The following is a 17,183-nucleotide window of genomic DNA, read 5'->3' as shown; positions in this document are numbered from 1 at the left end:
CCATATTATACATTACTAATCAAGATTTTATCGAACTAATGAGTAGTATAGGGTGCGTAATGTACATGGACTAGAAAAACTTTTGCATTACCTGTTGGTAAACCCAATCATTTTAGTAGATTTAGATACAATGTGATCATAATGCAATCGAAATGTAAGCTTGGAATCCAGGATCCCGAACAGAATCCACGCAATCAATCAGCTGACCGCACAGATAGTAACTTTGCAAAAGATTGAGAGTTCCTTCTGGAAAAGCAGATCACGTGACACTTTTTAACATTTAATTTCATGCCATTTTCAACCACCCACTTTTTAAGTCGCACTAAATCAGATTGTAACAAACTCATGTCTTGAAGGTCTGCAATAGGTCTATATATTTTCAGATCGTCCGCAAATAAGACATGTTTAGATACAAACACCGATGATAGGTATATCGTTTATAAACATCAAAAATAGTACTGGACCAAGATGAGATCCTTGAGGAACACCCGAACTCACTTCAATCGGATTGGACCACTTATCACTTATCTTCACCTGGGCTTTCCGATTGCATAAGTAGTTCTGGAGCAGAATCAAAGCAGGCCCGCTAACACCATATTTTTTTTAGCTTAAATATTAATAAATCGTGGTTAACTTTATCGAAGGCCTGTGTATACCGCATGAACATCAAGTCCTCGGTCCAGTGAGACGAAAATCTCATTGGTAAAGCCGAAGAAGTTGGTTTCAGCTAAATTCGTGTTGGTATTGAGTAATTACAGTTGAAAAAGTATCCGTAATAATAATCTAACAGGTATAAAATAGGAGTTCTTTTTTACCCAAAAATTGTATCTTTTACCTATTTCTTCAAAAGTCGAAATTACTGGTAAACAATGAAAGAGCAGGGGAAGTAGAAGACCAGTTGGATGCCGATTCGGTTACACAATCAGATTCCAGTAAAAAAGTCTGTTACAACAACACTTGCTCCTTAAGTCTCTAATCTACCAGCAAGTACCGCGAATAGAAAATGGATCAAGAATCGCCTTTGAGAAAAAAATAATTCAAAATTTGAATTGTTCTTCGACGATACTATTTTTCAGCTTATAACTGCGCAAACTCAAAGGTAAACCTTATTCAAAAATGAAACCGATACTAAAATGCGTACATAACAAATTTGATGTTTCATTAAAAATTCTTATTTTGAGTGGTTACAATACAATCATCTGAGAATCGGAGAAGTTGTGCTCATGTCAGTATTTTGGAAGAACAATAATGTGCCACAATATCGTAATGTTGGAGTTTGCATCGAAATTTGCATACAATGTTTTGCTTCTTTTCATTATAAATAATGTATAGGTATAGCTTTGAGCAGCGCCTTTCGGAGACATTACCCAACCAATTTTGAAATACGTGTTATTTTTGGTTTTCAGATATTATATTTACGCAATATTGATAGAAAACACAAAAAAATTCAAAAAATTCATTTGACCGCTAAGGGGTTAGGTAAATCATTATAATAAAATATATTCAAGATTAGGTAGGTACATGTTTTATTTGTCATATAAGTTGAATAACCTCCATTATAGGCACAATACAACATAATGGCGACGAGGATACAAACAAAAAGTGTTAATTAGTAATAAAATGGGCGACTTCATATAAGAATTCTTACAACAACTCGGCCCAACAAACAATAAACGAATAAACCGCACCACCACCACCAACATTTGATATAGATAAACCAGTGGAATGGGATTGAATATCTAGAAACGTCATTTAGTGACACAGACAACGATATATTAAACAAGTTGCAAACAATCGCATACCATTTTCAGTAAGGGAATTTTTTGGCACCCGGCTCGTATTCGGTAACTAAACTTTTAATCCGGCTCATATCAATTGATTCCGTTAGAACCCAAGCAACACATTTTCGTATAAAATGCTTTTATAGTAGACTAAAACCCTACGTGTAAAAAACGTAATGATCTACCTACTGGTATCTAAGTACACATAAATGGCCGGCGGATGTGGTTAATTCCTGTAGAATATTATTGCGTTTATTATTCCCATTGATATACGATTTATATGCGTTTACTGAATACGTTTACTTTTCGGATATGGAATATGTAGTATAATATCCGTACGTATTATTCGTATTAAATTCGTCGATAATCTACTGCTAATAAACGTTTAAAATAAATGCAATATATCGGCATGGCAGATGTGTATTTAATCAAACTAATATAAAGCACATAATAATTACAAAGTTCACCGTGAACATTCAGTGTCCATTTTCTTCATTGCCTATTTGTAAATCTTCGCATCGGGAAGTGGCGTCGTTAGACGTCCTGAGCATCTATACGAACGCTCTGTAGACGTTTTAACTACCAAGTCATTTCCATTCCCAATTCTTTCCGTCTTTGTAGAGAAATGAGGCGACGAAGTCGTTCCTCTGCGAAGCAAAAAACTGATAAGTTTAAACTTCCATATGTTGTAAGTGTTATTAAAGTTACACTGAGATTGTAGGCGTCTTTACGTCCAAGAAGGGTCGTTTCCAATTCTTGTCGTCTTTGCATACATCGGAAGCCCCGGTTTTCGTTGAAGGGGCGGTGGATGCAGTTTCCCGTCAAGAATACTGCTTTACCACGTCCTAATAAAGATGAGTATGAACATATTATAATCTTGTTATTATTGTCAATTTACCAAATACTGGAAATACCCCAACGTTTTTAGATGAAGCCGTAACCCTAACTATCACACAACTCCTATGAAAATGCATACGTGAGTGTAAAAGGATGCAAAATAAACAGTTTTAAAATGTCTATAGATTAGATATAAATACAAGCATAAAACGGTCGTATAACACAAAATAATGGGATCGTATAAAGTACGTATTCCTTGTACCACTTTCAGTAGTAATTTGATCAAATAGAATTCGTGCCATTTGTATTCGCATTTGTACCGCAAGTAAGCAAACCAATATTCCAGTAAATGACATAAATAATAAACAATTTTGATACGTAGAATATACCTAATTTTTATTCGCAATTTCGAATTTATATTCCCCTAAGGTAAATCAAAGTGGGTTATAAAATTATTGTTAAAACAACGTTTATTTATTTACATATCATCAACGTAGAACATGAACTCTATGGTTTGTATATACAAATATAAATCGAATTTTAAACGTAGGGTATAAAATTGGTCTATAAAAAAACGTATATCGTACTACCAATACCGAATTTATCCTTTCTTAGCGCTTTGAAAATGTTTTTTAAACAGAAGTGTGTTTGCTGGGGAGTTGTTTTCGAGTTGCAAGTTGATGTACAGCATAAATTAAAATTATCGGTTTCACATAAAAAGCTGTAAGAGTATTTACAGCTACTTTGTATCTTGTATAATCGTTAATGTATTGAAATACATACTTTAAAAGGTAAGAAGTATCTGCAACTGATCTGCATCGTTCACTACAAATTCGGATTTTTCGGTGAAGCTCTCGAATAATCGAATTCAATAGAATTACTGGAGAACCTCGAGCTACTAGTTATTTAAGACAAAAAATCAGTATTGCTATACAACGTGGCAATGCAGCAAGTGTAATGGGGACGCTTCCAACTGCGATCCCCATGGAAGAAATTTATTATTTGTTATGAATGTTTGATCTTTAAAAATTTTTAACTTTGTAATTTACGTAGTTAAGTATGCGTGCTGAATAGATAATTATGTTATTTAGAGAATATGTTCGAAAAAAAAAATTCAATGAAACCATTCTCGTTGAGCCGTAGGTTTATCAGGGTCATAGGGAAATTGTCTGGTTTAAAGAGCTTTTTCATTATTGGATTTTGTTTGAGTAAATTGTTATAAATTAACCATTGAAATTTTGGCTTTAGGACTCCTTTAATTAAAGTTGACTTTAATTAATAATTAATGTTGCTAATGTTCTATGAGATTCGTTACAAGCGACCGTATCAATATCATTAAGGTTTATAATTTTTAATATGAAATTTCCACTCGAAATAGAGGGTCCCGTCCATAATAACTGTCTTAATTAATCAATTCTTTTTCTGGACACTTCAACGCCCATATAGCACAAAACATGTTCTTGCCGTCAGTTGTTCTTGCCGAGCTTCTTCTTAGGACAATTCTACTTGATATGTCCGAATTCTTGACATCTATAACACTTCACAGTTTTCTTGAAGACCTTGGTTACCCAGTAACTTTGTCTTGACATAGTTCCCGGTCATTTCTATACATGAACCCTCCCCATATAGCACACTTTGTCCATCGGACGTACATTTTAAGTACATTATACGTACATACATCCATGGACGAATGATGTACATCCTATGTTCGTACAAAAATGGACGTACTTGTTGTAATGTACATTGTATGTAGGATGGGATCAGTACGTATCGATAATTATTTTATAATTAATGTATTTTATGCATCTAATGATTGTCTGCAGTTTGCGCCGCTAACCGTTTTATATTTTTTCTTAACATATTTTTTTCCGCCAAATATTTGTAACGTTTTTCCCGGTCAACGAAGAAATACGACAAAACGCGATTACTGATTCATGCGGTCGCCGCTCGCGGCTCGCCGGTCATTCTTTATGGCGTTGTGTTGTTGTATTTATTTAATCTAAATCACGTTATTTTGTTAGAAAAACTTTGTGTACTAACTTTTGTGATTCTTCGCGCAAACTACTATAGTGTTCTGTGACTAAATGACCTTCTAATCGGATTCTGATCGGATTTATGGCTCAGTGGTAAGAGCATTGGGTTATAAATCCGAAGGTCGGGTGTTCGAACCTGGGTTGAGGTGAATTTTTCATCTGTGGCGGAGATGGAAATTACCTTAGGCCAGTTTTCTACCGGCTACTCCGAATTAGGTTTTCCTGCAGTTTTCCTAATTCGTAAGGTAAATACCGGAGTAGTATAGACCAACTTAAGACCTTCTGCAGAGGCACCTCTAAATAGCATTATGCGGGTCACTCTGTAATTGGGCGCATGCCTGTTGAGGGCCCAAAACAGAGAGGGATAATAAAAATAAAAAAAAAAATAATAATAAGTAAGTTAATTTAATTACATTGGAACACACCGTAGCATTTTTCTTTTGCAGAAGCCTGTATGACTATTTTCAAGGATACCACATTAAATGAAATAGAGCAAAATATATCTAAATGGATAAGGCGTTGTGCAGAAAGGGGAAAGGATAAAAACGTGTGAATTGCATAAACCTATATATATTTATGTATAATATATTTACTTCAATTAAATCGTTTTGAATTTCGTTTTTTTCTTCTTTCATTTGCACCTCAATTTGCACCCATGACAATAACAGAATTTGTACATTTTAAGTACCTCTATGTATGTCCCATGGACCTACTTTAATGGACATACATTAAAGGTACAGGGCTATGGCAAATGGACTAAAAATGGACGTACATATTTTGTACAATGTACAAAAATGGACGTACAATGTACAATGCCAAATTCAATTGACTACGTACGTTGTACATCCATAGTACGTTCATGTGCTATATGGGTCCATGGCCATAATCATTGGTTGATACTTATCTGGAAGACCAGCCAACATTAATGTTCCACTCCATTGTTCCTTAACTTCCAGATCAACACTGCTTAACTTAGTTGCAGTTACTTCGATTATGTTTACAAATTCCGCCATCGATGAGCAACTTTGTTGTTATAAGCTTGCGTAGAAGACCAACTTTCCTAGTTAATCTAGAATCTTCAAATGCTTTGTGAAGACTATCCCAATCTCAAATTTCCTTGGCATTTTTCGCTTGATGAATGTGCACGAATAATGCAACACGTTTATGTTCATCGTCCTCCATCTAGTAGTAACCTGCACAGCAAATTCCCAGGCACCCCAGTTCTCACGTGCTGAACTTAACTTCATGAAAACACAAACAAAATTCAGTCTCTTTTTTTAACATGAATTCAACGCATTTAAGATTTGGAACCTATCTGTAATAGTTTTTGACAAATGTCAATTTTTCTCTAAAAATTTAGAAATGCAAAGGGTCCATTGAAAAATTCATATCTCTTAAACCGTTCAAGATAAGTGAGTACTCGTTTCTATAATTGAATCCTTAAAGTCTAAAGAATTTTTTGAAATGCTTGAAACAGTTTCCATGGTTGCTGCGATTTTTCAAAATTGGCAGTCAAAAAATGTCAAAAACGTCAGTTTTTCAAATTGCAACTAGGTACTATTTCAGATGCTAGAAATGAATGTGGATTTGAATGTTAGGGTTACTTTTATTAATATTCTGTATGATTATATCAAGTAGTTTTTGAGTTATTGGCGTTTTTTAAAGACGTATTGTTATTTTTCCGTTAGGTGTGAGGGCTTTGGAAGCAATCATTTGAAATGTCATTCGAATAAAATGTCAAACAGTGTTTTGCGAATAAATATAATAATATGAGCTCATTGTTTCAATTCACTCAAATCATAAGTATAGAATTGGCTCTAGATCGATAAAAACCGAACTGCAACGAATACTAATATACTATGCCAAGGCAGTCTTAGTTTTCAGTGTCTAAATGTATTGTTGATGCTATTGATTTTTATAAATTAGTACTAATCCTTTTCTAATTATTTTTTAAATGAACGGTCGTTGTAAGTGAATGTAAATAAATTAATTTAACGCTTGTTTTCAAGTTAAAGCGTTACCATACGTAGGGTCCAAAATATGAGATTCATAACAATGTAAAATTTAAATACAAATTTTAGAAAGTAATGTGTATGATATTCATAAACATAATTGCAAATGTATAAAGCGAATTTTTGTAGTGGAACATTCGCCAAATCTCTCGCACATCTAATTTGCCACAAAGAATCTGCATAATGAAGGATGTTCTGGTTATTTAATTATGAATGATAGCGAAATAAATTACTTAACCAAGTAGAGCTAATAGACAAATTTAACTTTAAGTACCTATGGGAGCTCGCTTATTTTACATTTTCTTTAAGTTTTGTAATTTTTCTTTATTTTACGTATATGTACTTCAATTTTAAGTGAGTTTAATATGATCCGTTACTAAGGCCGTTTAACTCGTGTTAAAATACAAATCCAAATAAGAGCAGGGGACAGTATTTAATTCTTAAGTACCTACAAGTTTTTTTAACTTTTCTTGAAAAGAAAATGAAAATTCTTTTACGTTTTCTGATGTCCCTTTACGATTTGCGAGACGGTTTTCCTAATTCGTAAGGTAAATACGGGAGTACCTACTGCAGGGATACCTCTAAAAAGCATTATGCGGTTCACTTCATAATTAGGCTAGTTGACTACCCAGATCAAGAGGGGGATTATAAATTTTGACGGTGCAATTTTCCACCATTTCCATTACATACGTTGTTCATACCTACAATCATTTAAGTCAAATAATGTTATTGGAGATCAATTGATTTTGAAAAAGAATAATTTGACGTAGAACAAAGCTTCCCACATTTTTCCTGTCCATGTTTGACTTGCAATTTTGAAAGGGTACCAAACGAATCCCAGTCTTTTTGATACTAAAAATCAGATTTCTCTTATTTGTAGCAGCACATTGAGGAAGAGCAGTTGGGCTAACAAGTTTTCCGTCAATTACAAGGCAATTTCATATTATAGAATTCCAACACCTCTGCGAGGCAATTTCTACGTCAAGCGGTAGGAATTTATCGATTGGCGAGTTTGCTTTTTCCACTTTCTTTTTCCGCAACCTCTAGAATTTTGGAATTTTTGATCGAGTAATTTACTAGTAACCTCTAAATCTGTTACGGTAATATTCGGCAAAAGTTGCCTTAAGGTCACGGTCAGACAAGATCCTGATATTCGCAACTTTTTCGTAATCCGGCCGCGGGTTATGACTCAATAACGTGTGTAATTTTGACAAGAGTTTAAATTAATTCATATTTAAGTTGTAAATATTTAATTAGGTCTCCATTTCAAGGTTACATAATTCCGCGTTAAGGTGCATATTTGTGTGTAATTATTAGTGTGACAATTTGGAATGAAGAGTCATTTTCTTCCTTTCTGTTTTATGAAAAATTGTTGTTTATGGTCACATCTGGATAAACTCGTTTCGATTTTAACGACTTCTTGCATTACTCCTTCTACTTTCACTCTTAAGGCATAAGTTAATAATTTAATATAAACAACTTTCCAAGCTCATTTTATTCCCCGCGCGCTTATTTTTTTCAATTTCATTCTTCAATTCGTTCTAGATATGTATACTATTACGACCGCTAATTATAGGAAGAGGAGTATATTTTGTAATTGCAAAATTAGGATACACGTATTATTTTGTGGTGTGCAATTTAATTGACGCGTTCGCTTGTAATCATTGTGTAATCAAGAAAAATATTTCAAAATTTTGCACGTATAAACACTGCTTGGAAATACCAAATCCGTTAAACAGTCAAATTTATGGCTTCTCGTTTACGCAAATGTACCCAACTAACCTTCAACTGCATGAGTCAATAAAACGCTTCCTTCCTTACCTAAATAGATTTTCGAAAAACATTACAATATTACAAAACCACATCCATTTTAGGTTGTCGATGAAAATTGTGAGAAAATTGTTCGTTAAACCATTGAATAAAAACACTATTTTATTCAATGGTCTATTGTTTGGTAGAATTACGAACTAGTGGTAAAGCCGTGGCACTCGTATAGGTGGTTAAAGCGTATTATCAGCTGCTGTATACTATGGACAAGTCGTAGATTTTCTCTATTTACAACGCTACTGCGACTGATGGAAATGGATCTGCATCTGAATTACGACATAGGAGTGCGGACAGAGGGTCCTCGAGTACCTAGGTATCAAAGTCGGGCCTCCCTAAAGTCGTCCGAACCGTCAACGTTATTTAAACCATCCATGAACTTAAGGATAATAATAATAAAATGCTACTGCAAACGTATTTATTAAAATGATTACAGGGTGAGTTTCTTTTCATTTTCACTATGCGGATTCGCTAGCGGTACAAAGCTGGTTAAATGGGCAAAGCTATGCAGAATTGTATTGTGATTAATTTTCCCTTTCAAAGTCTCTTGTAGGTCTACAAATAGCGAAGTTATGGCCAAAAAACCGAAAAATGTAATTTTCGAGAATGCGTTGGCGTCCATATGTTTTCAACGATATCAAAACATAATATTAACAAAACCTTAATAAATTTTGCTCAATTTTCTGAAGGTGCTAAACAAATTTGAATGTTTGTTTAGCTTGCAGTGCCACGAGTAACCTCAGGTTCTTTCTTGATACCCCTGTGCTCCTTTGAAGGCTTTTCTCGCACCATGGCGACAATCTAATATCATGTTCCACCTTTGCCTGTGTTGGGGTTGGATGTATTGAGTTGTTTACAGTGTAAGTCAGGCATGTCAAACACGTGGCCCCCGGGTCACATGCGGCCCCCCGTTCTGAAACCTGCGACCCATCACGATTTTTCAGCAGCGTGCTTGTAGCTACTGCCCGGTACTCCAGCCTTACTGACCCCCGCCTTTGGTTGGGGATGGTGATCTGCCCTTCTTCGTCGGGGGTTGGGTCGGTGTTGAGTCATCCGACCTCTGTCTCTTTTTCTCTCCGGCTACCCGCCTGACCGGAGTTAGCACTAGGAGCCAGCCTCTGGGTCAGGGATGGGTCATTTAGGCCAGCCTGACCTTCTTCCTCTTCTACTAATAATAATAACAACAATATAGTTTATTTTCCTACAGAATACAATCCAATTATAGGACAAAGACATACTAGCATTATAGTAAATAGTGTACACACATATGAACTAAAACTAAAAAAAAATAAGAAAACAAGTTAAAAAGTAATCGTAAACGATTTACATAAAGCGCATTTCCACTTGCATTCATTTCCCATTTGTAAGATGCAACTTCTGTTAAAATCGTAAAAATGCGCCCACAAATATGAAAGATAGCGTTGCACATGGGCAATCCATTGTTGACGTGCTACTTCAATTTCAGTTTATGAGAAGAATTTCATTTCAATGCTTTTCTAAATAAGAAAGTTGAAACTGCGCATGCGCAAACCTAAATTTTGAAACTAATGTTAGATTTTCCTTTGTTCCAAGCGCCTAAGTATCAAATTTCACTTAAATGCTTCCATAGATAAAAAGTTGGCACTGCGCATGCGCAAAATAAAATTTTGAAACTGGCGCTAGATTTTCCTTTATTTCAAGTGCCTATGTATCAAATTTCGTTTAAATTCTTTCATAAATAAAAAAGTTGGCACTGCGCATGCGCAAAACCAAATTTTGAAATTGGCGTTTGATTTTCCTTTATTCGAAGTGCTTCTGTATCAAATTTCGTTAAAATTCTTCCATAAATAAAAAAGTTGGCACTGCGCATGCGCAAAACCAAATTTTGAAATTGGCGTTTGATTTTCCTTTATTCCAAGTGCCCATGTATCAAATTTCATTCAAATACTTTTATAAGTAAAAAAGTTTGCAATTCGGTTTATAAATGGTCGAGATGCGAAAAGGGCACTGTGAATTTTGAATCGATTCGACCCAACTTTTGGCATTGCGTATTATATGGTTAAAGCTATGCCCATATTGAATTTCATGCAATTCAGTTAATAACTAACGGAGATGTAAAAGCGATCGGACATTTCTAAACAAAGTTATCGTTCACACGGACAGATAGATGGACAGACAGACAAAGGAACAGACGGAGAGACCAACCGGCAGGCGACAGATAGCAATGCAAAATTATAAATGATCTCTAGGATCGTTAATAAACGGCAAAAGGGTAAAATTATGGAACATGTAAAAAACGGTTTTTTGTTTTTTTTTACAATAACTTTTTTTTGTAAGCGGTACAGAAAAAATTCCTTCCTTGGTACAAGACTCGACACCATAACGAACCAAATAGCGAAAAAAGTAGAACAATAGCTCTTAAGATAAAAACTAGTAGCGTCGCAAAGTTAGCGGACGGACGGACGGACGGACGGACGGACAAAGTGGCCACAATAGCGCATTTTTTTTTATTTTTGTGGAAATGCGCTAAAAAGGTAACTAACTTAAGTGATTCCGATATAAAGTTATAAAGATACAAAAAAAGAACGAAAGCATGAATTAAATTAAACTATTCATCCCTTATATAACTAAGAACGCATTTTTATGCAATAAATAATAATGTACAAAAATGTAGGCCACAGTCACAGTCCTGTTCCGTCCCAGAAATGCGCTCTCGTGGTTTGGTGTGTTGAGGTTCGGTTACCTCATTGAGGGACACTCTCCCTCTGCTTTATTGGGTTTATTTGTGTCAGACGCGACTGATGGCAAATTTGAAGACAATTTTAAACTAATACAGTCCACGTTTTCTGGATTAATGATAACAAAACCACTACCGTTTGTTTATTTTTACATTTTGACAGGGCACAAACATGTTAGGCATTTTGGCTTCATTTTTAATCGTCCTTCGGTTGGTTGGCTCATGGAAAATCCGTAAGTAGCTAAGCAGAATTTCGAAAGAACTGTGCGCTAAATTTTAGAGAGCCCAATCAAGGGAGAAGTTGAAGAAAATATCAGCGTCGTTCTATTTTTTGCTCACGCGTACACCACCTGTCAAAGTATAGATCGCATTCCTTACCTAAATATTTCTAAAGTGGCCAATATACAGGTACCAATAACCTCGCATCATATAACATCTTTCAAGCCTTTTCAGCCATACCTTACACAGCCGCGGGTAAGTTCACGACACATGAAATTAAGAGGCCCCTACGTGCGGCCGTGCAACTGCGAAGATACATTAGCAAGAAAAATTTCTTCGTTACTAGCATGGGCAAGGGATACCCTACGAATGACAGTCGGTAAGTTAAGCATACTGCACACTGCCTATTACCACGACCATCACAGCGACAATTTCGCTAAACGTGGATAATCGTGAGGGCGGCTTTACGTTCTACAATTCGAAAGTACGAATAACGAACAAAATGGTGAATGAGGACCACCTGCCTGAGCTCATGGTGGACAACAAGCAGGAGGACGATACTGACGATACCGTTGTGATTAACGCTTATCCATACGAGCCGAAACTAAATTTTCACCAACATAATCCCCTGCCCAAGAATATAATTAATCTCAGACGTGCACAGCGAACTGCCGGTCTTTATCCCGAACAGTACCAAACGTTTTCTGTCGAAACTCAAGAAAGGAATAGTTCTACACCGGTGTGGGAAATTCCGGATTGGATATCGATGATTATGTCTTCCTTCAAAAGCTTGCTGAATACTTCCGAAGGTTCATGTCAACAGATTTTCAGTTGATCTAATGCGTTAACTTGTTAGATACCAGTGATTTAAATGGGCAAGGCAGCGTGCAAGAGTACACCCTACTGCGATTGGTCAGTAAAACCTTGCGCGAAGTTTGGGAGCAGATGAAGCGTGACAATAACGGAAGATTTTTACTCGTAGTCAATGGTGGCAACCTTTCCAGCATTACAGATCCATACTCCGATCTTATGCAGACACTTAAGCATGTACGCGAAACGACCCATTGCGAGCGTACCTTAGTTGTTGTCACTGGGGACTGTACGTCGAGCCTTGACGGAGACAGCCTTCCTCTTTTTGCCATTGGTAAGACATTCTCAGAATCTTCTCATGCGTAATCGATATACGTAGGTCCACACGCTTCGAAATTGTCAAAAGCACGCCAACTTTCTGACGTGTCAAGGATAGTGCAGGAAATATTACAGGATTGTGACAGAGAGGGCATGATTAAACGAAGAAGTCCGCGGTCGGTGAGTGAACACCATGTAAGAGCACCCGCGAGCTGCTCTAACCAACTGGTTCACACAGTTCGTGTTTATTTTTTGATTGTCTTTGTATACCCATATTAAGTAAAATTATTTGCATCTTTCGTCATCAATTATAACTGCCATTGTCTATTTAACTGTGAACGTTCGTCTGATGATTCGGTTACCTCTATGGTTTCTTGGGCTGCTGGTTGCGATGCGAAGATGTACAAACGTATCTCAGGAAGTTGCGGTAGAGGGCGTGTATTTAATTTTTACAATTAAAACAGAACAAACTTTTACTTTGTGCAGCAGCACAATTGGTTGCTTCACCCTCACCCCAAAGGCCAGCTCTTAAGTTTATTGGTTTAGATGTGATGCAGAAATCCTACTTTCCACCAGCCAAAACCCAGCGAGCCCATGATTTCGTATTGACGAAATGAGGGCCTTTTACTTTTCATTAAAATAACGTGTAGGCTGGCTGACTTCTGATCGTACCTCCACAACACTTTAGAGTACTTTCAATGACAAATGTAGAAATGGATAATTAACTACATTAGGTCAAAGAGTCACATTCAAACTGAGCTTTTGCTGGCGAAGATAATCGGACGATAAGTTAGGATGGGATCATTCATAACTTGCAGGAGCAGATTAATGGGACAAGATGTAATAACTTATAGAAATCGAGACACAGAAGTTGTGTTAGATATTACAATTTCGTTAATTGTCAAATATGTTGCTGTGTGTTCCAAATAACACAACTTTTAAATTTAGAACTGTAATTGTTTTCCACGTAGCTGTCAAAATGAAAAATCTCAGTACTGACTTTACATTAATAATTTGGGAGACCCATTAGCTTCGATCGAGCTCCCAAAAACTTCAAAAAATTAACTACACAACATTTCATTAATACCTAACATAATTCTTGGGCACGAAAAGAAAAATTTGATATGAAAACCCTATCTGGGTCGCACAATGGATTCGAATAAACCCAATTAATAGATTTAGAATGACAAAAATTTATTCCGAAACACATAAAACAAAATCCCCGAAAGAAAGAAAAGCTTACAAACAGCCTTGTGATGTATCACAAACGTATATTGCCGAAAAACGTTATTTTGCGTTATTTAGTTTGGGCAAAATGATATTTTTGACAGATAACCTGCACGTTAAGTTTGACGTTTCTGATACATCACAGGGCTGAATGTTTATTTGGACATATTACCCCGCCCGCAAACGGTCGACAAATAAAATATTAAAATTTACAGTTTTTTTAAATAGTCGTACAAGGTTTGCGATATAAGGCGCACTTATCTCACACAAACGCTTACAACTTTTGAACTTCACTTGATAACACCGAACTTTATGACAAAATCTGACTTGTTGAATAAATTGAACAAGTTTTCGGTGAGTGTTCGGACGGTAGAAACCTTTAACTTTTAATAAGAAGAAAACCTTAACACAAGGTCTCGCTGCTTCCATTTTCAACATGACAAAACTTTTTCCGTTCTTAAAAAAAATTCCAAATAAATTTCCAATCAACGACGGAACGTGCCAAACGTCACCACTTCGCCAAAATGAAACGCGCAATTCTTTGCAACACATTATCTCTTCTTTATCAAAACACGCTCGTGGATTAATTTTCGCCTGATCACTCCTTATAGCAACGACCAGATGTGTCTTACTTGTAAGACCTTATCTAAATTGAATAAATTACAAAAGCAATAAAATTAAAAAAAAATTACGCATTTACAAAATCTCTAAAAGGAAAATCGACACTGAGATACAAATTCAAATAAAACGAACCAATTATGTGCTTATTTCGTAAATAATCCGCCAGACTAAATATTTTCATATGCAAGGTTTTCCCGGGTCCGTTAACTTGGCCCCCCCACTGAGAGATTTCATAGTCGTATTATTTTGAAATGAATGCGCTCGTTATGCGCTCATATGCGCCACCGATAGTAACTCTTGCGCCATTATCGTTTTTTAGAAATCCGAAAAAACATTTGGGGGGGCCAAGTGAACGTAGCCCCCCCCCCCCCCGTACGTATTTTGTCCCTTGTAACTAGGTCACCTGATACATTTGGTTATGCGCTCAATTGCGCCACTTGAATTAAAGCTAGCGCCATTACGGTTAAGCCGTGACAAATTTTCAAAAAGTGGGGGGGCCAACTTAACGTTTTTAAAAGTTACTTTTTTTTAACATCTTTTCATACGAAATTGTACTCTCAGGTATGCGCTGAAATGCGCCGTAAAAAGATATCTTTGCGCCATTATTGTTTTTTGGATATCCTTAAATATATTGGGGGGGGCAAGTGAACGGAATCCCCCATAACGCATTTTGCTACCGGTATTTGTGCCACTTGATACATCTGGTTATGAGCTCAATTGCGCCACTTGAATTAAAGCTAGCGCCATTACGGTTAAGCCATAAAAAAATTTTAAAAAGTAGGGGGGGCTAACTTAACGTTTTCAAAAGTTACGTTTTTTAACATGTTTTTTTTACTACATCGTACCTTTCATCATGCGCTAAAATGGCGCCATTATAGTGTTTCAGAAACACTATACAGGGTGTTTTTTGGGGAGCATTAGTTAAACGATTCTGGGAAAGTAAAATAGGTAGGTTTTTAAAAATTTGTATTTAGGAGTTACTCCGAAGGCCGAATCGTAAAATATTTTCAAAATGGACGCACTTCCGGAAATAACTTTTGAAAACGCTAAGTTAGACCCGGTTTTCCCGTTATTATCTTTAGTGCTTAGTCTACATGGCGTCGTTTACACTACAACAATGTAATTGTAACAAATATGCCAAACAAGCTTTTTGGTTCATTGAAATTTTAATCCGTTCTTCTTTGGGTGATGATAAACATAATACTGAAAATAGATTTGGACAATTTGAAACATTATGTACACAGGCGGACGGATAGAAAGTCCCAAATCATAAACTCGCTTAGGAGCCCGGCAATAAACGTAAAATGCATTAGTGTTCCGCAATAACAGAAAATATTATAGTGGCGACGAGTATAAAAAGACGTTTAGTGATACAAGCTGTACAGGGTGTCCTATTAATAAAGGTTGGAGAAATACATTTTGTTAACAAAAGAGGCCAAAAGAAATCCCTGCTGTAAAATGCGCTAAAAAGATACTTTAACTAAAGACTAACATACATTTTCGCTCCTATACGTCCTAATTTGTTGACCCGTATTATTTAAAAAGCGTGGCAAAACTTGTTAAAATAGCCTCGCAACCATTTATTTATTTCAATGAGCTTTTGTTCTTTAGTTGTTTTTGAAGTCTAGGGCGTAGGGATAGTATTGCAGTCATTCTAATAGGTAGGCATATATTACATTACTTAGCTCATCATAAACATAAATTCACTGTGGAAATCTTTGATTCAGCGTATTGTGAAAAAATGATTAAGGCTGGGATTGCCTGAAAAGAGAAGTACCCATAGTAAAGGACAAAGTTTTTTTCGTTAGAATGTGCTGGTACCTAATAATGAATAGCGTAACTACAGCAGTTTTCTGTACAAATATTTAAATCATTATACTCTCTTTAAGTGGGCCCCAAACAACACAGAGGGTGCTTTAAAAAAATGCAATTTGATTTGCATAACCACACGACAAGAAGATACAAAACACAAACGCAAGGTCGTTCACGGCTCCTTACAGACTGCTAGGTTAACAAAATTATAATTAGCTCTCTACCGCACATAACTTGAGGAGAATAATGAACCGCTTGTAACGTAACTTATGAAGTAAAAATCGCGTAATTATTGGCATGGGGGACTTTCAAAATTAAGGTCGTAAAATTGGTTCACAAGTGGCGACAGGGGCTTTTTGTTTGGGAGGACCCTCAGTAAAACTCTTGATTCCTTCACTTAATGAAATTCAATGTCATTACGAAGTGTGTTTGTTATACTTATAAGTTATAACGATCCTAGTGCCTATTCAAATAACAGGTAACGAAGACTTTGTAACTAACGAAATGTTATTACAGTAAAGACGCGTTTTGACTTTTAGGACCAGTTCAACCATATTTTCGTTTTTTTTAAATATTTTTCTCTGAAACGGTAGGGACATTTCGAATTAGAACAAGCAAAAGCTTTTATGGAGAATGGATTTTTGTCAAAAAGTATAGTAAAAGTTTTTCTTCTTGTAAAGTCAATCCGGGGACATACGGTATACTGATTTTTTTTTTAATTTTTTAGCCGTTTATACCTAAATATACATTTGTACCCAATGTCTTACATTCGAGGGATGGTCTTTTGTAAATTAGTAATTGACAGGCTGATTCGAATTCGAGGGCCACCATGGGAATCTCGGGAAATGTAAGAGATAGGTAGGTGGTAAATTTGGCAAAGTTGTGTATTTTGATGCTTAACAAAAACAGTTTTGAAACTGAAATTCTGACTACTTTCGGAGATATCCGGAAAAAACGAGATTTTGAAAATCGT

General features: G+C 35.9%; 1 protein-coding gene and 1 long non-coding RNA gene across 2 annotated transcripts; one reads left to right on the top strand and one right to left on the bottom strand.

Moving 5' to 3' along the window:
* Positions 1 to 2,244: 2,244 nt before the first annotated feature.
* On the bottom strand, positions 2,245 to 2,753 carry LOC116170244. The gene is made up of 3 exons (XR_004145195.1): positions 2,680 to 2,753; positions 2,490 to 2,626; positions 2,245 to 2,428 (listed from the first exon to the last, which is right to left on the bottom strand). It is a non-coding gene; the product is annotated as an uncharacterized LOC116170244 (long non-coding RNA).
* An 8,555-nt stretch (positions 2,754 to 11,308) lies between these two features.
* Positions 11,309 to 12,849, top strand: LOC116172331. The gene is made up of 6 exons (XM_031489529.1): positions 11,309 to 11,436; positions 11,484 to 11,611; positions 11,657 to 11,801; positions 11,848 to 12,231; positions 12,279 to 12,566; positions 12,612 to 12,849. Exons 1-6 carry the CDS (start codon positions 11,376 to 11,378, stop codon positions 12,827 to 12,829), a joined length of 1,224 nt encoding a protein of 407 aa, XP_031345389.1. The 5' UTR covers positions 11,309 to 11,375; the 3' UTR covers positions 12,830 to 12,849.
* The last annotated feature ends 4,334 nt before the right edge of the window (positions 12,850 to 17,183 follow it).

The sequence above is a fragment of the Photinus pyralis genome, unplaced genomic scaffold (genome assembly GCF_008802855.1).
Source record: "Photinus pyralis isolate 1611_PpyrPB1 unplaced genomic scaffold, Ppyr1.3 Ppyr1.4_LG5, whole genome shotgun sequence".
NCBI classification, from domain to species: domain Eukaryota; kingdom Metazoa; phylum Arthropoda; class Insecta; order Coleoptera; family Lampyridae; genus Photinus; species Photinus pyralis.
The sequence above is the reverse complement of the archived record's forward strand: the minus strand, read 5'-3'. Positions and strand labels throughout refer to the sequence as shown.

Bases quoted from the DNA above. Each gene is read 5' to 3' on its own strand.
- LOC116172331 (XM_031489529.1), top strand. From the start codon at position 11,376: ATGTTAGGCATTTTGGCTTCATTTTTAATCGTCCTTCGGTTGGTTGGC. The intron at 11,612-11,656 runs GTACCAATAACC...AAGCCTTTTCAG, and splicing joins CTAAAGTGGCCAATATACAG to CCATACCTTACACAGCCGCG. The intron at 11,802-11,847 runs GTAAGTTAAGCA...CGACCATCACAG, and splicing joins TACCCTACGAATGACAGTCG to CGACAATTTCGCTAAACGTG.